We start from the raw sequence: 23,457 nt of genomic DNA on the forward strand, positions 1-23,457 counted from the left end.
CACACCTGGAGTCTCAGCACTGTCTCCAAAGGCTTCTTGAGACCTGAAATCCAGAGTCTTCATGGCGGAGTTGAGATAGAATAGTCAGCCTCCATACCCTGGGTTCTCCATCCATCCACAGATTGAACCAACCATGGAGTAGAAATATTCAGGGGAGGAGAGCTTCCCTGAGACACACAAAGCCTTCAGTTCAATCCAGTTCTTAAAATTGTGTGTGTGTGGGGGGGATGGGGGGAGTAAAGGAAACAGTTTAGAACAAAATCAAATGTGCAAGACTCAGTGGGAACCACCAAGCCCACCAGGAGGGCGGCTGTTTGGTTGGTTGGTTTTGGGGGGGGGGGTTGAGACAGGGTCTCTCTATGTAGTTCTGGCCACCCTAGAATTCTATATATAGACCAGGCTGGCCTTGAACTCACTGACATCTGCTTGTCCTCGACTCCCAGGTGCTGGGATTAGAGGCATGTGCTACCATGGTTGTCTTGAAAGGTGATGTGTTGGCGGGTAATGAGCAGTGGCACAAAGGCGGTTGGTTCATCTGCCTGTGTATGGTCCAGTGCTGCTCGGTTGTTCTCACAGATCGGCCCAGAACCTGAGCAAGGAAGAGGTGGATAGTTCAGAAGGTCTACAGACAAAGCAAAGACTAAGAAATCAGTCCCTTTCCTTTGTCTCCCTTTCTCTGGGAGAAGGCACTTTCCAGACTCTGCCTAGTTAAAGGGATCCTACTTCCTAAGACTCCGGTTGAACCCAAGTCAGCAAGAACCAAAAACTGATGTGACCGGCCAAGCTCCGCTCCGCTGCAACTGTTAGACCCTCTGAGGAGCCGGGAGACCCAGCTGAACCCGGGGTTAGGGAGGTGGTCTGCAGCCACCCAGGCCTGGAGCATCACAACCACCTGCTCCGAGAAGCCCACCCTGAGGAACCCTAGGTACCCAGCACTGAGATTGGGCTTCAGGAAAAGCGCCTGCTGTTTTGCTGGTGGAATGCAGGTCCGTGGTTAGGATTTTTGTTTTGTTTTGCTTTTTGTAGCCTCTGGGTGGGGCTTCCAAAATCTCCTTCAGGATGGCCCTCCACCCTAACCCAGCTGGAAACCTAACTAAAGAACTAAGCTGGGAAACTAGCAGACGTTCACTGTAGAGGAAAAGAGGAGGGAGAGGCTTCTGGCCAAGGTCGGAAAGGAGCGGCCTGAGAGAGGAAGGAAGGAAGGAAGCACCCAGGCTCTCCCCAGGCTTCTCCCAAGATTAGGACTCGACAGAAGCTAGGCTGAGCTCGCCCTGTGTTTTGCTGCTGTCTGGAATGTCTCCGTCTCCCAGCACCTACCGCCCTCTGTGGCTGACTTCTCTCTCTATGCCCCTCCCCCAGGCTAACAGGCCGAGGGGACCGGCCAGGAACTGAGTGGCTGCACTGTGGGCTTGCCTGCTCCTTTCCCTCCCCATCCCTCCCCCTTAGTAGCAACGTCACCGCAGCCCAGCAGCCGCGGCAGCAGCAGCAAGAAGACAGGCTGAGATTGCGCAGCCTCCCTGCATTAGCTAGGATGCCATTGTATTAACAGAAATCAGATCTTAGAATATCAGCCCGGTTCCCCTGTGCGATCTCGAGGACCAGTGATTCAGCTGAGATTGTCGAGGTAGAGCACGGCGGGCGTGCAAAAGGAGCGGGAGCCACCGGATCCAGCTCGAGGCTCCTTGCAGAGGTAGGGCTCTGGGGTGGGGGGTGGGAGGTAGCAACTAGGCAGAGGCAGGCTCATCATTAGCATCTGGGCTCTGGCTTCTGAAGGGTGGCTTTGTCTTTCGGATAGAGAGAGTGCCAGCATGCGCAGACAAACTCATCTCTGCATGCATGGGCTGGGAAAGAAAGAGGCTTGAGCCAATGCCATTCGTGCTATGTGGTCAGGAAGCAAGCTCCTTTTCTTTCTTTTTCTCTGGGTATTTCTAAAGAAGCTGCTGTTTCTGCAGTTGTCAGATCTGGACAAAAGACTGAATGGGTGGAGATCCCGCTACAGCTCTTGGAAGTTTATGCTGGAAAACATGAAGGGAGCATTTTTATCAAGAAGGTTGGGTGCCTTTCCCTCCCCACACACGCACAAATGCATGCACACAGACATGTCCACCGTAGATGCTACCGTAGAAGCTGTCAAGCTCCGGGTTTGGATGCAGTAAGAACGAATGTTGAGCAAATGCCTCACAGTGTCTGGAGAGAGGGACATTGCGATGCAGAAGGCACCTGACCTGTTATACTCAGCCCTGCCATACAGAGCAGCTTCCTAGCAGGAGGGACCTAAGCATAAGCTAACCTAATACCCTCAGGTCCACCATCCCGCCCTCTTCCCTTCCATCCTGCCCGTGAGAAGACAACCAGCCCCACAGTGGCTCTCAGCAGGACCTCAGGTCAAGGTCAGATTACTAAAGTATAACAATGAGTGCCTTTGCCTCCCTGCCAGCTCTGAAGAAACCAGAAAGAAGCAGCTAGGTTCAGTGACCCACTGAAGGATGCTGTTGACGGCTGTTGATGAACAAAGACAGGAAGCTCTCTTCCGGAGTTGTCCTGCCCATAAGCAGACAGACCCTCAGCTCTGTTTCCACCGTTCACCCCGGAGAGAACTCGGAGGCTAGACAGGAGTTGTACAGTGTGTGACTGAGCATTTTGGGAGTGTCGTGAGGGTAGGGTGGTTACCAGCAAGCCAAGGACTGTGAACAGCGGAGCATGGGGAAGTGTCGTGAGAACTGTGAACGGGCCAGGACAAAGGCTGGGAACGGACCTGAAGGGCAGGAAGCAGGGTTGACCAGTGTGGGAACATAGGATGAAAGGGGCTGCGGGTTCACGCTAGTTGATAGACCCTATATAAGTGGTCATAACCGGGAGTGCCAGAACGGAAGGAAACAGGTGTGGGTCATGACCAGACTGGCCTCCCTCAAGCACTTGAGAAGGAGTTAGTAGAGACACCCTTGAGAGCTGGACATGCCTGGGCTTAGAGCCATTTCAGCTATGATTGTGAGTGAGCTACCTATACCCTGCGGCCTTGGTTTCCTCTTGCGTTAAGCAGGTGTGAAGACACATACCTCTAATCTCAGGACTCTGGAGGAAGAGGCTGGCAGATCTCTGAGTTCAAGGCCAGCCTCAGCTACAGAGTCAGTTCTAGGTCAGTCAGGGCTAATCAGAGGGGCCCTGTCTCAAAAACAAACAAACAACCCTTGCAATGAAAATGCCTGTGACTATCTGGGGATGTTTGGATGGAATTGGAGAGTCCCTGAAGCTGTACACCCAGACGGCACATCTTGCTGCTGGCTGAGCCACTACTCTGTCTATCGAGTTAGACATAGGTAGGAGGCTCGTCTTCTATGAGAGCTGCCTCCTCCTCTCTTCATTTAATTAGGAACAAGAAGTATGAAGCGAGTTCATTCATCTCAGAGTTCTCTTTACCTATGGCCACAATGTTAAATTTGCTTGATACTAGTTCAACTCAGTGCCCAGGAAAGAAGTCTTAGATGTACTCGTTCCTGCTTTCTGCAGTGTTCCAGGCAAAGTTAAATGGCTTAGTACATTATTCCTCTTGGTATTTGTTTGCTGCAGCACCTCATGTAGCCCCGGTTAGTGTAGACTGACTGCAGCTCAGATGGGCCTTGAACTCCTAACCTTTCTCCCAACCCCACAGATGCTGGGATTATAGGTGTCGCCACCCCAGCTCCCATTTCATTCCTTTTTTTAATGTTCAAAAATTAGGTTCTTGGATCACACCTTAATGCTATTGTTTGTTTGTTCATTTATTTGTAATACTCTGGCACTGAGCTGTATCTCCAGGCCCCTCTTTTCTGATTAAAAAAAATTTATATGTATGAATGTTTTGCCTGAATGTATCTATGAACTCCAGGGGAAAGTCTAATATTATATGTAAGAAGAGGCCCCTTTCTTAGAGAAAATAATTATTTATGTACATGGTGTGTATACAGATGAAACAGAAAAAAATGAAAATCAGAATTGCTCAACAGAGATCAGCACTGTGAATATTTTTGTGTTCCCCATGCATATAAGTATAAAAAATAATAAAAATAACTTAGAAAACATCACACACACACAGAGTTCATCTTCTATTTCCATTTTAAGTCAATACTCATTACCACATTAACATTGTTTTGAGCCCTGGTCTCACTGGATATCCACTCTGGCTTCAAGTCCTGAGTTGGAGAAACTCCTCTGCTTCAGCCTTCTGAGTAGCTGGGACCACAGGGCCTCACCATACTCAGCTAATATCATAGGATTATCTTAATCACACACACATGCACGTGTGCACACACACATATACAGTGCACACAAACACCGCATGCATGCACACATTTTGGGGGCGGGCAGGGTTTCACTCTGTAGCCCTGGCAGAACTCTGACAAAAGGCGTGCACCACGTCTGACTGTATCTGTATATTTTCAATTAATTGTTGGGATTTTAGAGTCTTGTCATCCTTGTTACCCTCATGGTGTGTAGCTTGTGTATGTGTGTGTGTGTATGTGTGTATGTGTGTGTGTGTATGTGTGTGTGTGTATGTGTGTGTGTGTATGTGTGTATGTGTGTGTGTATGTATGTGTGTGTGTATGTGTGTGTATGTATGTGTGTGTATGTATGTGTGTGTGTGTGTGTGTGTATGTGTGTGTGTATGTGTGTGTGTATGTGTGTGTGTGTGTGTCCCAGTGTATTTGTAAAGGAGATAGGAGGAAGTAAGGGGGAAGTTGTCTTGTATCTCTTATATCAAAGCATCCTAAAAAAATCCTGTCCATTGTTCTTGTTCCTTAAAATGTCATTAAGCCATTGTTCCCCATTCCCTGTCTTGTTCTTTATTTCTCCAAATGCCCCCCTCCCTCCTACCCCAGCTCCCCAGTACACCCCCCTCCAGCCCACCCCAATCTAGCCACTGCAGCAGGCTTTCTGCCTCACTCCTCTTCCCGGAACCATAATCTTTTGTGGGTTTTTGTTCATTGAGACAAGATCTCACTGTGTAGCCTTAGCTAGCTTGGGGTAGCCTTCTTCTTAATACAAGTCATAAGCCAGTCTCCTCACGGTGTGCCATTGCAGTGTCTGATAGCAGTACATTTTTGTCACCCCACGAAGATCCCCCTTAACCAGTCATCAGCTGTTCCACATCCCCCAGCCCTTGGAAGCTGAGACTCTACCTTCCATTTCTGATGGTTTTCCTGTCTTAGACATTTCATACAAGTCAAACACCACACAAAGGAGTCGTTTGTGACAGCTTCTTTTTCTCAATATCATCTTGTAGGGCTCCTTCATGTTGTAGCATGTTCTAGTGGCTCAAGCTTTTATTGCCAAATAATAGTCCATCTCGTGTGTATATCACATTCGTACTAACTTTTAGCTGGTATATAAAATAATGGGAGATATATTACATTTGACTTATTCATTCATCGGCTCACAGGCTTTGGTATCTTGCCGTGTTCTTGGTTACTCTGCGTGATGCTGCTCTGAGCATATTTATAATGGCTTCTGTGTGATCAAGTTCTCCCTCCCCTCTGAGTTCAGTCCTAGAAGTGGGGTTGCTGGGTCTTGTGGGCCAGTCTGTATAACATTCTGAGGCATAGTCAGATGGTTTTTTCAAGGACCTGTACCATTTTACAGTGCCCCAGCCATGTGTTGTAATCTCTCCATGCCATCACCAGTGCTTGTGGTTGCTGTACGTTCTGATTTTGGGACCCTGTTGGGAGAACGGGGGTATGTCGCTCTTATTTTCTTAGTGACTAATGATGTTGCCCATCTTTTCATCTATTCGGTGAAGGGGATGGTGACACTTTAAATCCTAGTTCTCTTTAGGCAAAGGCAGGTAGATTAATGTGAGTTCAAGGCCAGCTTGGTCTACATAGTGAGTCATGGCCATCCAGAGGTATATAAGGAGGCCTGCCACCAAAAAAAAGGAGAAAGAAACAAAGGAAATAAACAAAGAAGTTGTAAGAGCTTTTTATATAATTTGATTAGAAACTACTGTCAGAAGTATGATTTAAAGTACTTTCTCCCTTTCTGTGGGGTGGCTCTTGTGTGTGTATGTATGAGTGAATGCATGTCGACTTCAGGGGTCATTACTTGGGACCTTGGTTTTGAGACAGGGTCCCTCGCTGGCCTGCGGTTCGCTGGGCAGGCTAGGCTGGCTGGCCAGAATCCTAAGCAGTTGCCTGTCCTTGTCTCCCCGGTGGTGGGTTTACAAGCATGTGCCACTGTGCCCTGACTTTTTAAATCAGAATCTGGGGACCACACTCAGGTCTCCATGCTTGCATGGCAAGTCCTTTACATCTGACCTGTCCCCTCGATCACTTTTTACTTTTTTAGTGGTATCCTTTGAAGCACAGTGATGTTTAATGAGATAAGAAACACCACCGTTAGGTATGGTTTACCACGGTTTACCCCCGAGTTGACGATGGGCTTCATGGGTAGAGTGTTTATTTAGCATACATGAAGACCTGGGCTAAGTCCTTAGCACATATAAACTGGGCATGGTGGTTCATGCCTGTGATCCTAGCACATGGAAAGTGGAGGCAGGAGGACCGGGAATCCAAGGTCATTGTTGGCTAGATGTGGATTTGGAGGCCAGCCTGTGATACGTGAGACCCTGTCTCTATTTTGTTTTTATTCTTATTTTTTTCTTCTGTAACTCTTAACCTTGTAACTTAGTTTAACTTCTCTAGTTTTTGCTTTTCAACATCCATGCTGAATATCATACTCAACACAATAACACTTACAAATCCAATAAAGGAGACGTCCTCTCAGAAGCCTTAATTTTAATGTAATTTAGCATACATAATTGCAATGTATAATTATGTTTAATTATAACTTACTATAATTGTCCCTCATACATAGGTTGTTGGATATTTGCATTTCCCTTGAATGCATTTCTTTAGGCATATATAACTCGCCTGGCCCTCTACTGTATTCCACTCGAGGAGCTGGGCCCTTTGGTCTAAGTGAGTTAAACATTCAGCTGTCAGTGCTGTCAGAGGTTCAGTTAAATGATTAAGAGAAAGTAAATGTGAGGTTTAAAGCCAGAGTAGGCAAAAGGAGAAGAGAGATCGACAGATCAGAAGACATTAGTCTTGGGGGGTCTAGGAGAAAGAGGCCTGAGTCTGACAGCCTACGCAAAGAAGAGTTGGAGAGGTCATTTCTGCACAGACTAGAGGAGCTCATGGCTGACAGAACTTTAGCCTCTCAGAGATAAAACTTGGATAGACCTTTCAGGAAATCCCAGCGGTGAAGGTTCTAGGCTGCTGGTTTTCAATCTATGCATAATGACCCTTTTGGGAGTCAAACAACCCTTTCACAGGATTCGAATATCAGGTATCCTGCATAGCATTACAGTTAGCACATAATGATTCAAGACAGCAAAATTATGAAGTAGCAATAAAAATGATTTTATGGTTGGGGGTAACCACCTCATGAGGAACTGGATTAAAGGGTCACAGCATTAGGAAGGGTTAGAATTATTGCTCTAGGCTAAAACAAAGACAAATTGGGGTACTTTAAAGATTCTGAACCCTGACCTAAGCAAGCATCAGAACTGTGTTAGGCCCCATGTTTGCCAGGTCTGTGTAGGAGTGCGACAGAGTGATGGGGTGGTGATAAGAGTGGCCTCACTCCCCTTGTCAGCAATACTTGCAGTTATCCAGTGTCTCCTCCAGTATGTTTAAGAAGCTCTGTGTTACAGTAGTAACTCAGCTCTCAGAGACTGAGCCACCAACCACACAACATGCATGGACTGGAACGAGGTCCTCGGCACATATGTAGCAGACACACAGCTCAGTCTCCATGTGGGCCCCCAACAATGGGAGTGGAGGCTCTCCCTAAAGCTGTAGCCTGACTGTGGTATTCATTCCCTACCAGGGCTGCCTTGTCTGGCCTCAGCAGGAGAGGATGTGCCTAATCTGGCAGAGATATGATGCACCAGGGTGGGGGGATACCCAGAGTGGCCCCCACTCTCAGAGGAGAAGGGGGGGATTAGGAAGAGGGGCAGTGTTTGGGATATAGATAAATTAAAATTTAAAAAAAAAAAAAAACCTCCTATAGTAGCTCACAGTAATCAGAGGGATAAGGGTTCTGGGTTTCATGGGGGAAGAAGATGGATAAGTGCTGGAGTCTTTGATCAACTGGTATAGTATATTTTGAGATACATTTGATATATGTCTAATTTTTTTCTCCTCATTTGTAAACGTGCCTGCCATAGCTGCACAGGCATTGCTATTCCTTCCCTAAGTGTCTTGTGCTCTCCAGACGTCCTACGTGGTTTTACTTAGTTATGTCACTGTTCCGTGTGTGTGTGTCTCTGTGTGTGTGTGTGTGTGTGTGTGTGTGTGTGTGTGTGTGTGTGTGTGTGGTCATTATTTACTGCTTAGAGGAGAACGACAAGGCCTGAGAGGTACTTCAGCAGGTACCACCAAACCTGGCATCCTGAGTTCACCCCCTAGGACTCAGACGGTGGAGGGAGAGAACAGAGCTCCAGGTTGTCCTCTGACTTCCATACACACACTGGGGCACACGCATACACACAACCACACGCTCTCTAGTAGTAAATGAATGTAATTGTAAAAAAGAAAGAGGAGGAACTCATCCCTGAGCTCTACACATTCATATGTGACATTAAAAAAGACCTGGCCCTTTACTCAACCTGGATACACAGTGACCTTAAAACAAAGCGGGGTCTCTGGACCTGGGCCTGTGCAATGCAGAAAGTATAGTGGTATCCGTGTATGTTGTTAGCATGTGCTGTCAGAGCTCCACCTTGATCCAGAGCCTTTATTCCTCATGGATTCTTGTCCATCTGAAAATAATTTGGGGATGGGCCTGTCCCTGATTTCCAGGGAGGTGACATTAGGTTCCCTTTCTTTTCCAGGTGCCAAGCTCTCCTGATGAAATGTGTTCTGCCCCACTGGGCTCCAAAGGCAGTATCTGGTGCTGTTGATGCCCTTGTTGGAACTTTCCAGAATGGATAGCCCCCCTAAGCTGACTGGAGAGACCCTCATCGTCCACCATATTCCCTTAGTGCACTGCCAAGTCCCAGACAGGCAGTGCTGCGGGGGCGCAGGTGGAGGCGGTGGGGGCACAAGAGCCAATCCGTTCTGTACCCCAGAGCTGGGCCTCACTCAGCCTGACCAAGACCTAGGACAAGCTGACTCCCTTCTGTTCACCAGCCTGCACTCAGCGCCAGGGGCACCTACCCGGTCTTCAGACAGCATCAAGAGTAGGAGTCGGGATGGACGAGGCCCTGGAGCTCCCAAACGGCACAATCCCTTCTTGGTGCAGGAAGGTGTGGGTGAGACAGGACTCGGTGACCTGCATGATGGCAGCACTGGTGACAGTGTCACTCAGCAGTCCTTCCACCTGCACAGTACCAGCCAGCCCTTCCATCTGTCTTCTTTCCAGCTGCCACCATCTGGCCCTGGACAGGGCAGGCCGTGGGGTACAACACGCAGTCGGCCTGGAGTAGTGGAGGGGCAGGAACAGGACCCAGCAACAACCTTGGGGACCCAGTGCAGCACCAGCCACTGCTGCCGGCCAGAGCTGGAAGCTGAGACGATGGAGCTGGACGAGTGTGGGGGACACGGGGGGAGTGGCAGTGGAGGGGGGGCCAGCGACACCTCTGGCTTCTCCTTTGAACAAGAGTGGAAGCTCAGTTCTGACGAATCCCCAAGACACCCTGGACGCTCTGGTTCAGGAGCTCAGCACTGCCACTGCAGCAGCACGTCCAGTCAGTCGGAGGCAGCTGACCAGTCCATGGGCTACGTCAGTGACTCCTCCTGTAACAGCTCCGATGGTGTGCTAGTCACGTTCAGCACCCTGTACAATAAGATGCATGGCAGCTCCCGTGCCAACCTCAACTCTGTCCCTCAGTCCTGCAGTGACTCTTCCTTCTGCAGCCATGCAGACCCTGGAGCCTTCTACCTGGACCTGCAGCCCTCCCCGGCTGAGTCGAGAATGTCTTGTGAGTCCCACAACCCTGAGAATGGGGACAGGGAAGAGGGCTGTGGATGTCCTCATGCCTCATCCCCCGAGCTCGATGCCAACTGCAACGCCTACCGCCCACACTGTGAGCCCTGCCCAGCTGTGGCTGACCTCACAGCCTGCTTCCAGAGCCAGGCCCGCCTTGTAGTGGCCACACAGAATTACTATAAACTTGTCACCTGTGACCTGTCCTCACAATCCTCCCCGAGCCCAGCTGGCTCGTCCATCACCAGTTGCTCTGAAGAACACACCAAGATAAGTCCTCCTCCACCAGGCCCTGGCTCAGACCCAGACCCCAGCCAGCCCTCTGAGTATTACCTCTTCCAGAAGCCAGACATCCAGCCAGGGGAACAAGAAGCTGTGGGTTTCTCAACAGAAGCGGCAACCGCCATGGGCCCCACTGTACTTGAAGGGCAGGTGTACACAAATACTTCCCCCCCCAACCTCAGCACTGGCCGGCAGCGCTCCCGAAGCTATGATCGAAGTCTGGAGCGCAGCCCCCCTATCCGCTTGGGCTCACTGGAGCGCATGCTAAGTTGCCCAGTACGCTTAAGTGAGGGCCCTGCAGCCCTAGCTGGGCCTGCTTCTCCACCCAAGAGGGTTACCTCTTTTGCTGAGTTGGCCAAAGGCCGGAAGAAAGCTGCGGGCTCTGGCTCCCCACCACTTCGGGTGAGCGGTGGAGATTCTTCCCAAGAGTTCTCACCCATCCAAGAAGCCCAACAAGACAGGGCAGGGCCATTTGAGGAGGGCTCTCGATGTAGCCATAGCCTGCCGTCCATGCCCTTGGGACCAAGCTTGGACCTCCTTGGCCCAGAACCCTGGTCCACCCAGGTTTTCCAGGGCTCCCAGTCCAGCGAGATGCCACTTCCTAGCCTCAGAGCTGCTGGGCAGGGACCCTTGGCACAGCTAATGGATCCTGGGCCTGCCCTCCCAGGGAGCCCAGCCAACAGCCATATCCAGAGGGATGCAAGAGCCAGAGCCGACGGTAAGGAACTCAGAGAACACCACGATATGTGTTTGTTCCATACCAGCCTGGGCTTCTCTTTCTGGTTCAGCACATGTGCTGCCCCTGGGGTGGGGACAGGGAGAAGAGAGTGACAAATAGATCACTAGGACTTGGAGACTGGTGTCCTGGGAAACTCTGAAGGAATTACTGACAGAGACTAGGCATGTGGTCAGTTGTAGACTTGCAGGGATTTGCAGGGCTTAAAGCAACTCAGGGACATGTCCAGCAGGGACGCCACACTGAGTAGCAGTGATGTTTGTTCTGTGATCCATTGATGGTAATCCTGCACGGAAGAGACCTATGCTGAATCCTGAGACCTAAGCTGAATAGGATGGTATGTGCCTCTAGAGGCTGAAGCAGGAGAATGGCCTGAGGGCAGCTGACATGGGCAACAAAATGAGACCACTTGGTATAAGAAAAAGCAAAGCAAAAACCCCAGAACTGAACCTTGACCGTTCAGGTCCACATGGACTCCGAAGCTAGTGCTTTATGGTTTATTCCATTTTGAGTAATTACGTTATAGCAGGGTCTGTACTGAAGCAGTGCTGGAGAGAGACTCTGTCCTCATGGGATTCCAAGGAAGGACAGAAAAAAACATACAAAGGTAGCCATGTAAGGCACAAGTAACCCAGACGAATGTCTCTGCTAGTCTGCTGTTAGGTGACTCAACAGTTTACATTTAAGCCTGGAAGAAAGATTCGGGTTAGGTTTTGTAGACTCTCTTCTAAGAACATTCTAGGTTCACAGAAGAGCCTGTTGTACAAAGCCACACAGGCACAGAATCTGTTGCTTTCCAGGAACTGCAGTAGACTAATTTAGCAGAGCTTAGAGGGCGGGGGGTGAACCACTGTAGGATTTTCAACAGGAGAGTGGCCATGTTGGTATTGTTTGGTTTGGTTTTCTGTTTGCTTAACGGCACGCTTTGAGTTGCATTTTAGAAAGCTCCTTGGTGGTTTGGGTGGGAGATGTGGAGAAGTTTCTTCCCGGCAGGAGAGACTGCGCCATGTCCAGTAGGAAGTCGCTGGATTAGGAGTGGTAGTGGGCTTGTGAGTTCTAAGCAATCTGTCTACTTACTCAGTGATCTCTAGCCCAGCTAGGGCTACAGAGTGAGACCCTGTCTGGGAGGGAGAGGGAGGGAGGGAGGGAGGGAGGGAGGGAGGGAGGGAGGGAGGGAGGGGCAGTAGTTAAAACTAGTCATCCAGGGAGCATGTGTGAAATGACTAAGTAAACAACAGTAGAGCCTGGGGATGCTGTGACTTAAGGGCCGAGCAGAGCAGCCCTCAAGGTTGGAGGTGAAGCTGGGCTTGACAGGCACATCTGTAATTCTAGTATTTAGGAATCGAATGCTGAAGTTTAAGATGGGCCAGTAAGATGGCCCAGCACGTATGGGCCCTTGCAGTCCAAGCTTGGCAACCTGAGTCCAATCCTTACAACTTATATGTAAGGGAAGAACCAGCTCTACAAAGTTGTCCTCTGACTCCCAACACTCGTACGGGCACACATACAATGATCATTAAAACATGTATTTTAGTCAGGCCTGGTGACACACACCTTTAAGCCTAGGTAGGACTCATGAGGCAGAAGCTTGGTAGACTTTCGTGAGTTTGAGGCCAGCTTGTTTTACATAGCGAGCCCCAGGCCAGCCAGGGCTATATTGTCTCAAAATGTTTAAATACTTTAAATAGTGTCTGGTGCGTGGCTTAGTGATTACAGCTCCTTGCCAGGTGTCAGTCACCACCTTTGAAACCTGCAGATGCCACCAATACCTGGTAGGTGTAGCAGCCTACCCATAATTCCAGGCAGAGACAGGGACACCCAGAACACTCTAGCTGTGAAGACTGACCATATCCAGGAGCTCTGGGTTTGAGGTAGATGGGTGATCGAGGATGAATCCCAGTATCAACTTGGGGCCTCCGCAAGTACTCACATACACACAAACATGTACATACACGTACACACACGTACACACCACAGATAAAAGAAAATGGAGCAAAAGAAAAGGAAAGGAGGAGACGGGAGGAGAGGGCCAGCCACTAAAGTATTTTTCACTAGACTAAAAAATTTAAAGAATTTTTAATATTTATAAAAATATTTATAAAATAGTTAATATTTATAAAATATTTTTCTTGGGTCAGGGAGACGGTTCAGCCAATAAAGGCGTTTACTAATAGGCTGTTTGATCCTAAAGTCTAAATGGGGAAAACTTTGACCTGTGATTTCCACATACCTCTTCCCATATCACACAAAATAAGGTTTACTTTTTTTTTTTTTTAACTATTTTGAGGCAGGGTCTTGTCCATCCCAGGTTATCTTCAAACTGTGTAGCCAAGGATGACCTTGAATTTTTGATGCTGCTGCCTCTGCCTCCTGCTGGGACTATAGGAACCTCTAGATGTCCTCAGCCTTTAGGGCTGACCGGGCGTACTGCCTTACTGGGCAGGCTCTCAACCAGAAGAGCTTCCTCCCCAGTCCCAGTGCGACTTCTCTGTCAAGGCAGCCTCCAGTGACCCCTGTCACCGGTCTTTCCCCTGAGTTCTATGCACTCTTTTTAAAGTCAACAAATGAGTTGATAGTTCGATGAACTTATGGATAGCCAAGGAAAAACCAGTTTGGGCATGACTGGAAGAAGCTGAAACACCTGAGCAGCAGGGTTGGCATTTATGAAAAGGGATCTTGCCAAATCTTGATAGAACAAAACTGATAAAGTAGAGGCCAGAGTGAAATTCAGTTTGGAAAGTGTCCTTGAGTTGATTTTGGGCGAGTAACAAATTGCAAAATGTGCATGAGCCGTTTCCAAAGCCCTGCACAGAGATGAGCCGACGTGTGCCGGTAGATTCCAGCAGGCGATGGTCCTCCCTCGCTAACACTGAGCACTGACTAGCTTCCCATGGAACTCTGGTTGCTGCATTCTAAGAAGCAACCCAGAAACTGGGGCTGCTTCCCAGGTACACAACATGTGTGATCTTTATTCTTTGAGCAATAACCACAGATAAATTCATTTTTTTCAAAGGTTTTTTGAGACAAGGTTTCTCTGTGTAGCCCTGGCTGTCCTGGAACTCACTCTGTAGACCAGGCTAGCCTCAAACTCAGAAATGCCTCTGCCTCCCAAGAGTTGGGATTAAAGGCGTGCGCCACCACTGCCCGGCGATGAATTCATTTTTCAAGAGTAGTCCATAAGGTGATTTGAGGCAGAGGAGACTAGACTGAATCAGAAGTGGAGATTTGTTCATTTAACTGTTCTGTTCTCGTGATGTGCTCGGACCCTAAAGACACAGCAACTGAGAGGATTTGGTCCCAACTTTTCTGGAGATCCTGTGAAAAGTAACAGACAGCAAATGCATTAAGAAATACTTCCTGACACTTTACAAAAAGGAAATGAAACAGGGTCAGAGGACTCCTGGGCAGGAAGGGTGTGATGGAATCTCAGGCACAGCACAGAAGGGACGAGAGGCCCTAGGGTATTAGTGACTAGGTATGATTAAGAGCTGAATGGAAGTATATAGAATCCAGCAAGGCAGACAGAGTGTCCTCTAAGCACTGGGGTGAGTCTGAAACTCTTCGCTGTGAGCCTGTGTGCCCATCCCTCATGACTCACTGATGTGAATAAGAAAGATGGCCTGGCAAACCCAGCCTGACATCACTGCGTGTGTAATGTGATGTGGTGGAGAACATTGGCCCCAGAAGCCAGACTCTGGCTTGGGCAACATTCGGTGCTCTGCTGTTTCCCAGCTGAGTGACCTTAACTTGAGACAATGACTTAATGTCTCTAATTTAAATTTCCCTGATCTGTGTGTAACAAGGTGGCTCATACTTGGAACACAGCCAACACTTAGAGGCTGAGGCAGGAGGATTGGGAATCCAAGGCCATCTTAGCTACATAGCAAGTTCAGAGTCAGTCTGAACTACATGAGAGTCTGTCCCAAAAAACAATTAAGTTTCTTGATCTGTGGAGAAATGAGTTCCTGCCTCTTAGTTGTTGAGCCACACCCGGGTTTTAGGCCCTGTAAGTGTATGTGGCGCCACCTTGTGTTTGTTTAGATATCTGCAGCTTGAGCAGTGTTTTGGCACCCTCTGTTGTTCTGGACCTCAGTTTAGTTCTGAGACCTGTGATTTAAGGAACACTGACCTGAAAAGTGGCTGAAAAAAAAGACTCAGAGTTGGAAAACATCCCTATTCAAAGAGCGCAGAAGTGGATTCTGGTGTTCTTATGAGGGAATGGGATCGTGGGAGATCAGGATTGTGAGTGCATAGGGACAAGAAGTTTGGCTGATTTGGCTGCAAGGAAATGCATGTCTTGCTGCTGAATATGCTCAAAGACAGAGTGGGGTGTGTGAGTGAGTGAGGACAGGGAGCTGGGTAGAGAGAGCCCGGAGTCAGCAGCATCTTGGCACTGACTCTGTAGGTGGTTCTACCATTGACAGACATGGAAGGTATCAGGAAAACCTGGGTGGAGCTGATAACATCAGAGTCTGAAAGCCTCCCCGGGGCATAGTTTAGGAACTGTGTTTCTAGAGAGGCTGTTTTCGTTTAAAAAGAAAGCAAAGCCCCACAGCAGGATGGTCAAGAAGGGGAACTCTTCTGTGAGCTGTGGGCTCGGGAGTCATCCACCTGTGTGAAAGTCTGAAATACAGCTACCTTTGCAAGGGAGCGCATGCTCACGCATGCAGCCTCCAGACACACAGTGACACCTGTGGAGACGAGAAGGTAGAGAGGCAGAAGGCAATCCAGGTCATAAACGCAGGAGAGGCTTACAGGGAGGAGCAGCATCCCCTCCTCAAAGGGGGAGCCTGCCAGCCCCTGTTCAGGTCTGCAGCCCAGGCTAGTCCATCATCCCCATTGGGTATCACCTCCTAGTTCCTCTTGGTTCTTCCTCTCGCGTGGGTTTCAGTGTCTCTCTGTCTCAGTCCTTCTCCATCGCTGTTGCTACAGGGGGTGGCACCGAAAGCCGACCCGTCCTTCGCTACAGCAAGGAACAGAGGCCGACCACCCTTCCTATCCAGCCGTTCGTGTTCCAGCATCACTTCCCCAAGCAACTGGCCAAGGCCCGGGCCCTCCACAGCCTTTCCCAGCTCTACAGCCTCTCAGGCTGCAGCCGCACACAGCAACCTGCCCCACTGGTTATCTCTACTGCTCAAGGCCCAGCCCCAGCTCCCTCAGGAGAGCCACAGGCGTTCACATCCCAGACCACTGGCCAAGGCACCAGAAACGCTGGGCCTGAACCAGAGACCTCAAGGCCATCACCCCTGGGAAGCTACTCCCCAGTCCGGAGTGCCGGCCCCTTTGGGTCTAGCACTGACTCATCTGCCTCTACCTCCTGCTCCCCGCCTCCAGAGCAGGCCACAGCAGCAGAAAGTCTACCACCATGGAGCCACACCTGTCCTCCCACTGTGCGGCCTGCCACCTCCCAGCAGCCACAGAAGGAGGACCAGAAGATTCCGACCTTGGCTGAGTACAGGCTTCATGGCACAGGAAGCTTGCCACCTCTGGGCTCCTGGAGATCTGGCTTCACCAGGGCAGAGAGTCTGGCTCGAGGAGGTGTCGAGGGCAGCATGGCCTCCAGGCCCAACAATGGTATGAGCTTGATCCGTAGCCCAAGCTACCCTACATCTCCTTTGGGTGGGTTCTTAGGCTTTCAGCGGACATCATGTCCACAGCATCTGTAAGTGTTTGACACATCTGTCTAGCTCTGGCATTTTACACGGCCGTTGGGTAGAGATAAAATGCTGTCTCCTCCTAATTTTTCCTCTCATCTGCTTCCTCTTCCAGCCAACCACCTATCCCCTCAAGCCCTCAAGTGGCGGGAATATAGGAGGAAGAACCCATTAGGGCCACCTGGTTTATCAGGAAGCCTAGATCGAAGGCCACAGGAAGCTCGACTGGCCCGCAGGAACCCCATCTTTGAGTTCCCCGGTTCTTTTGGTACAACCAGCCATCTGAATTGCCGGCTGAATGGTATGTGGCCGAGGTCCCTGGTGCACCCAGGGCAAGCTGGGAGGGGTCTGGGAGAGAGCCTCTCAGGACTTTTTTTTTTTTTCTTCTTTCCAGGTCAGATTGCAAAGCCATTGTCATTGACCTGCCCTGACCTGCAGGACCCCTTCTCCTTAACTGAGAAGCCTCCAGCTGAGTTTTGTCTGTCTCCAGATGGCAACTCGGAGGCCATTTCCATCGACATACTTCAGAAAAAAGGTACATGTTAACACCCAGCCTGGTCCAGGGATCCCACCATTCGTACCTGTGGTGCCTGGTATACTACTAGGTAATCCTTCAGAAGACCCGTCTTAAAACCCCAAATACCAGTAAGGAGCCCATGGGCGTTAGGGAAAGAGGTAGGTAGAAGTTTTTGTGGTGCCTGAGTGAGCAAGGGCCATGCATCAGGAACTTAAGAATCCGGCTGCAGCCCCTTCCCTCACCAAATTAAGTACAGTGAGAGAGACTGATATGTTATTTAAAAAACATTTACTGGAGCCTGGCATGGTGGTCTGTACCTTTAATCTACCACTTGGGAGGCAGAGCAGGTTCCAGGCCAGCTTGGTCTACCTAGTCAGTTCCAGGACAGCCACGGCTACACAGTGAGACCATCTCAAAAAGATACAAACAAACAAAAGAAGCAAAACAAAGGGCCCCAAGTACTCTGGTTGACAACTGTAGTTGAAGCCACTCTGGGCGATCATGTTGGTGACAGAAGACAAGGATTGACAGGAGCATGCTGGTCAGCAGGTTAGTGACCAGTAACCCAGGAGCTATTTCAGGGTGAATAACTAAGTGGGCCAGAGGGCAGGAGCTCGGCAAAGGAGAAGGCAGAGTTGCTTGTAGAGCCAAGTGAAAGGCAAAGGTCAGAGGGGGAAAGCCCTCAGGAAGAGAGCAGCCAGCTCCTCTGAGAAGGAAAGAACCGTCAGACCCGTGGATGGGGAGGGGCAACTTCCTCTTCCCCACCAAGGGGCCTGCCTCCATCAGGTAGGCTAGAGTCTCGCAAAGGGGACCTGCCACATCTGCTTCTCCCTCACAGGGCTGGTAAAAGCTGTCAACACCGCTGTGGACCTCATTGTGGCCCATTTTGGCACGAGCCGGGATCCTGGCATCAAGGTATGCTGACACTGTCAAGAGCTGAGCTATGCCCTGGAGACTCAGCTGTCACCTCCCCTTGCTCTCTTGACTCCAGAGCCCAGAGTTGGAACTCTGGGATGGAAATGGCCAGGGTCATCCAGGAGGGCTGAGTAAGTAAGGCCGAGGTCAGGCTTCTCACGCTCGCCCTGTGCATCTGCAGGCAAAGCTGGGAAACAGTTCTGTGAGCCCCAATGTCGGCCACCTGGTTCTGAAGTACTTGTGCCCTGCAGTCCAGGCCGTGCTGGAGGATGGGCTCAAGGCCTTCGTGCTGGATGTGATCATTGGCCAACGTAAAAACATGCCGTGGAGCGTGGTCGAGGCCTCCACACAGCTCGGTAGGTACTAGATCGCAACACAGGACTCCAGACTGAATTTAGGGCTCCAGAAATCAGAATTGTGATCTCTGACCCCGTCTTCTTCCCAGGCCCATCCACCAAGGTCTTGCATGGCCTCTACAACAAAGTCAGCCAGTTCCCGGAACTTACCAGTCATACTATGCGCTTCAACGCCTTCATCCTTGGCCTGCTCAAGTGAGTGTGTAGAACGGCAAGCCAGCCAGCCCCACCACAGCTCTGCTTCCTCTAAGGGGCAGGCTGTCTGGAAGGAGGCAGAAGGGGTGTCTGCAGTGTCTCTGTGAGGCCTCAGGGAGCCCTTAGCCCCATCCAGGTGCAGCCTCACAGGCACTGACACTTCCCACCAACAGGCCCCTCCACTTCGAAGGCCATGGCCTGGCCTGGTTAGAAGCAGGCTGGGTTTCTCATTGTTCAGGGTCTGCAAACTGTGATCTCTCAACTCCAACCCTGCTTCTAAATCCTGCTTCAGACTGACCTGAGAACACATGTCACAGTAGTGCGTAGTAGTGGTAGCAGCCCGGTCATTCCCTTTGCCCCGCCCCCCGCCCCGCGCCCTGTCCTCTCAGTCACTAGTCACCCTGACGTACATGCAGGCTGTCTCCATTCCAAGAATTGGCTGACTTGTGAATCTCATGTTCACCCCACTCCCCACAACCCCATTGACTTTCCAGATGACACTGCAAGGTGTCATTGCCCCTGCCATAGCTGTTCATTGGTGTTTCCTCCCTGTATCCACCAGCCGTCTACACCTGTCCCCTCCTTATCCGGCTGTATCCACAACACTAAACTCTTTCCGTCTTCCTACAGCATCCGGTCCCTGGAGTTCTGGTTTAATCACCTGTACAACCATGAAGGTAATGCCTGCTCTGCTTACCACCCCACGTTGGGGAGGACCACCCAGACTTTCATTCTCAGAGTTTGGGGCTTCTACTTGACTTAGAACCGTGAAGCAGCAGCAGACTTAAGCAGTCTAGCAGTTTAGGGAAGCCATGAACCCCAGCCTTCCTCTCTAAACTCAGAGCTGCCGTTTCAGGTTAGGGGATGTTTACACAAATGCACGGCATACTACGGCAGGCTTTGTGCCCACGAAAGCCGAGTCCACAGCCTGTGCAGATGCACTCAGTGGCTGTCCCGATTGCTTCTCGGTGTCCCACTCAGGCCAGATTAGACTTGTGTGACTTTGTCCCTCTCTCTTTCCCTAGATATCATCCAGACCCACTACCAGCCATGGGGCTTCCTGCGGGCCGCACACACGGTGTGCCCTGGCCTCTTTGAGGAGCTGCTGTTGTTGCTGCAGCCCTTAGCCCTGCTGCCCTTCAGCCTGGACTTGCTGTTCCAGCACCGGCTGCTGCAGAGTGGGCGGCAGCAGCGGCAGCACAAGGAACTGCTGCGTGTGTCCCAGGACCTGCTGCTCTCCGCACACTCAACACTGCAGTTGGCCAGGGCCCGAGGCCAGGAGGGTCCTGGAGACATGGACAGGGTGGCTCCTGGGGAGCGGGTGAAGGGGGTGGGTGCCTCAGAAGGTGGAGAAGAGGATGAGGAAGAGGTGGCTGTGGTGGCGGGGAGCTCGGATCATGGCAAGTGGGCCCGAGGGGGTCAGGCCGGCTGGTGGTACCAGCTCATGCAGAGCTCCCAGGTCTACATCGATGGCACTGCTGAGGGCTCTAGGTTCCCTCGAAGCAGCAGCAGTGAGAAGAAGAAAGGCGTCGGCAGTGGGGGGCTGTCCCAGGCTCCACCCCCTCCGCCTCGGGAAGGTGTAGTAGAGGGGGCAGAGGCCTGCCCTGCCCCTGAGGAGGCCGTTGGCCAGGAAAGGGGCTGGCCTTTCTGGATGGGGAGCCCCCCTGACTCTGTGCTAGCTGAGCTGAGGCGTAGTCGAGAGAGGGAAGGGCCTGTTGCCCCACCAACGGAAAATGAGGAAGGGGCCGCAGAGCCTTCACCTGGGGGCATCAAGTGGGGACATCTCTTCGGTTCTCGAAAAGCTCAGCGGGAAGCCCGGCCCACAAACAGGTGAGTCACTACTGGTATACATGATGGTGTGGCAAGCCTGGTCTAAATCAGGACACAGGCAGATCCAGAATCTGTGTGCTCTCCCCTAGGCTGCCTTCGGACTGGCTGAGCCTGGACAAGTCTGTGTTCCAGCTAGTAGCACAGACAATGGGGGCCCGTCGGGAGCCAGAGCCCAGAGAGAACCTGCAGGAGTCGCACCCTCCAGCCGTGCCCTCCAAACCTCCGTGGTACGCCCAGGGGAATTGAGCATTGGGAAACTAGACTGGCTGTTTATAGTGCTTCTCCGACCCGCACTTGTTGTTTCTCCAGCGAGGTGCAGGCACTGTGCCACCATCTGGCTACAGGCCCAGGACAGCTGAGCTTCCACAAAGGAGATGTCCTCCGGGTGCTGGGACCAGCCGGAGGAGACTGGCTGCGCTGCAGCCGTGGGCCTGACACTGGCTTGGTACCTCTGGCCTATGTGACATTGACCCCAACTCCAAGTTCACCTCCTGGGAGCAGCCAAAACTGAGGCCTTGTGCATGCTGGTGGCCTCAGGGACCCTCATATCCCCCGAGACTCAGAGCCTGAGAGTCCTTCCCAAGCCCTTAGGCTTGGCTACAAAAAGTATGCCGAGAGCTGGGGACCACGTATCTCTGTGCTGGCGCCTGCTCCCCGTGCTCAGTGTTAATTACCCCTCCTCAGTTGTCCCAGACCTCCACCTGGGGAAGGAGGGGAGGGACACACCGTGCTGGGCTGTGTGTAGACACTTCCATGGGTGTAGACAAGTCTGGAGGGAGGTGACCCAGAGGTCATTTGTAGGTCACTAGGCCGAATGATGAGGAAGATGGTTAGCAGTATTGGGGCCAGAGTCCTAAGGCCCCCCCATGCTGTAAATAGGCAGCGGCCAGCGCCTGGTCGTCAGAATAGGGAGGAGTAGCCCAAGCTTCTGTTTATGTATTTATTTATTTATTATTTATTTATTACACCTAATAATAAAAAGGTGCTCAGCCTCCAAACCATTTTCTTTGTGCCCTCCCTAACCCACCTCTCTTCATTCCAAAAGGTTCACTGGGTTAGGATGAGAAGGGAGAACTTGAAATCCAGGTACTTAGGCCAGGAGCTGTTTCTGAGTAATACTGTGACCCAGGGCGTCATGGGTGAGATTCCCAAATGTACCGCCAAACTGGAACTTATATCCTGTGTGGCCAAGAGGGTCTGTCATGTATAGCCAGAGGCATGGAAAGGCCATTTAACTCTCAGCCCAGCTGCCTCAAAGTTTCCCCTCTAAAGCTAAATCACAGGATTGGACATCTCTCGGTATCTATTTATTCCAGTTCCCAGAGCACCCCACCTACACACATAGCGCAGTTCCCAAAGCCTCTCACGGGCTGTCTCACCTGGCACGTAGCCTCCATAGTGAGGTAGAAGACCCAGATTCTGAAAGTTGGGCCTGGGAAGTGGGGGAAGAGGCTTGGGGTCCTTCTGCGCCCTGCCCTGTGAGCGGGTCTGCCCAAATTCCTGCAGTGCCTGGCTGGTGAGCACAGGGAAGCTGGAGCCAAAGAGGAAGCGGGCACGGGGCACATAGCCAGTGAAGCCTGGGGGTGGGGAGATGCTGAGTCAAGACATCCTGGGGGTCTCCCCGTGTCTTTGATCACCACCCACTTCCTCTCACCTGACATGAAGAACTTCTGGGGGTCTGTGTCATCCATGGAGTAGGGGGAGGCCTGGTGGGAGACAGTAATGAAAGAAAAAAGACTAAGTTCAGGCTCCCCTGAGACAGCTGGCAGCCAAGCCCCATGTCCCACGGTGCCTTCAGGCAAAGCACAATCGTCTGCCCCGTCTCACATGTGCCGTCTTCTGCTTCAGCTGTGACTCCTCTGCCTCCGGCCCTTGGTCTCTGTCCACCTCTTTCTCTCCCTTGGCTTCCTCTGGCAGTTCATGACTCTCCTGTTCCCCGTGCCTTTGTGTAAAATCACTCATAGCTTCAGCCCAAATCTGGTTACAGTTCTTGGCAAAAATGAACTGCGCCTGAGGTATAAAACCTAACGGAGAAGATGTGTTAGCTCAGGACACATTCTCTGCGAAGACCCGTTCAGCCCTCTGTACAGACCTGTGTACCCAGGGATTATGCTGGAGCTGAGCCTTTCATGCCCGAGCCTGGGAGGCCGTCTCCTCCTGGAGATCACAGGAGATCTTGGAGGCACAATGGGAGGCAGAAGTGTTCGGTGAGCAGGAGGCCAGGCTAGACCAGGAGGGCCTTGGAGTAGCTGACCAGTCACCTGCCCATAGGTCTGGCCCATGCTGAACCGAAGGAGCGGGCAGTGCCCGGTGTACCTGAAACACAGGATCCACCCCTCAGCTCCAAGATGGACCCCACCACCACCATCCTGACACGGGCAGCAAAGCCCCGCTCTTGGTGTGCACTTGCAGCAAGTGTTTGTGTGTTTATTTTTAGACTGGGTCTCACTCTGCAGCCTAGGCTGGCCAAACACCTCTGATCTACACTTCTACACCCCACCTCAGGCTTGGCTCAGGCAGGTCCCAACCACTCCTTCCCCCAGATTGTTTGTAGGTCTTTTTTCTTCTTTGTCTCTTTTACCTGCTGGGGACAGGACCTAGTACCTTGTGTGTGCTAGGTAATCATTAAATCACTGAAGCTACTACATCCCCAGCCCTGGATGCTGCATTTCTGAGCCCTCTGCCTGGGTGTCCAATCTTTCCTGCTTTTACCGTTTCCATGGGGAAGACAACACAAAGCTTGGTTAGACCTGTCTCGTAAAGCCGCTCGATTGCCCTTTCTGTACCACACCATAGACAACCCCAGTTCTCAAATCAGCTTGACCCCAGTGTCTAAGTGAACCATCTCCTCTATCCCAAGACCCATTCCCAGAAGCAAGCAGGAGAGTACTCTGGGGAGAAGTCTTACCCTGGGATATAATGTGGATTCTCAGGGCTGAGCCCTGGGATGGAAGTGTTGACCGTAGCCATGGGAATCGAAGCAGTTCCTTTTATTTCCCTTCCAGAAGG

At 51.1% G+C, this 23,457-nt stretch overlaps 2 protein-coding genes across 4 annotated transcripts; one reads left to right on the forward strand and one right to left on the reverse strand.

Annotated features, from left to right (window-relative positions):
- The first annotated feature begins 1,231 nt into the window (after positions 1–1,231).
- Rusc2 (RUN and SH3 domain containing 2) lies at positions 1,232–21,449 on the forward strand. Its single transcript, XM_028779072.1, has 12 exons — positions 1,232–1,690; positions 8,870–10,963; positions 15,914–16,555; positions 16,751–16,936; positions 17,030–17,170; positions 17,991–18,067; positions 18,249–18,423; positions 18,513–18,618; positions 19,249–19,295; positions 19,644–20,448; positions 20,538–20,675; positions 20,758–21,449. Exons 2-12 carry the CDS (start codon positions 8,938–8,940, stop codon positions 20,957–20,959), a joined length of 4,545 nt encoding a protein of 1,514 aa, XP_028634905.1. The 5' UTR covers positions 1,232–1,690; positions 8,870–8,937; the 3' UTR covers positions 20,960–21,449.
- On the reverse strand, positions 21,375–23,457 carry Fam166b (family with sequence similarity 166 member B). 3 transcript variants are annotated; one of them, XM_028779073.1, is made up of 6 exons: positions 23,357–23,457; positions 22,541–22,764; positions 22,276–22,472; positions 22,103–22,154; positions 21,828–22,025; positions 21,375–21,627 (listed from the first exon to the last, which is right to left on the reverse strand). In XM_028779073.1, exons 1-6 carry the CDS (start codon positions 23,416–23,418, stop codon positions 21,539–21,541), a joined length of 822 nt encoding a protein of 273 aa, XP_028634906.1. In that variant the 5' UTR covers positions 23,419–23,457; the 3' UTR covers positions 21,375–21,538. The 3 variants fall into 3 exon arrangements, with proteins under 3 accessions (XP_028634906.1, XP_028634908.1, XP_028634907.1); XM_028779075.1 differs by having other exon boundaries at positions 21,496–21,627; positions 21,828–21,979; positions 22,103–22,196; positions 22,312–22,472; positions 23,357–23,418; XM_028779074.1 differs by having other exon boundaries at positions 21,539–21,627; positions 22,103–22,196; positions 22,312–22,472; positions 23,357–23,418.

This window comes from Grammomys surdaster, unplaced genomic scaffold, assembly GCF_004785775.1.
Source record: "Grammomys surdaster isolate TR1022 unplaced genomic scaffold, NIH_TR_1.0 344, whole genome shotgun sequence".
NCBI classification, from domain to species: Eukaryota; Metazoa; Chordata; class Mammalia; order Rodentia; family Muridae; genus Grammomys; species Grammomys surdaster.

Bases quoted from the DNA above. Each gene is read 5' to 3' on its own strand.
- Fam166b (XM_028779074.1), bottom strand. From the start codon at position 23,418: ATGGCTACGGTCAACACTTCCATCCCAGGGCTCAGCCCTGAGAATCCA. The intron at 22,765-23,356 runs GTAAGACTTCTC...CCTGTGTTTCAG, and splicing joins AATCCACATTATATCCCAGG to GTACACCGGGCACTGCCCGC. The intron at 22,473-22,540 runs GTCTGTACAGAG...CTTCTCCGTTAG, and splicing joins CATAATCCCTGGGTACACAG to GTTTTATACCTCAGGCGCAG.
- Rusc2 (XM_028779072.1), top strand. From the start codon at position 8,938: ATGCCCTTGTTGGAACTTTCCAGAATGGATAGCCCCCCTAAGCTGACT. The intron at 10,964-15,913 runs GTAAGGAACTCA...CTGTTGCTACAG, and splicing joins TGCAAGAGCCAGAGCCGACG to GGGGTGGCACCGAAAGCCGA. The intron at 19,296-19,643 runs GTAATGCCTGCT...CTCTTTCCCTAG, and splicing joins TCACCTGTACAACCATGAAG to ATATCATCCAGACCCACTAC.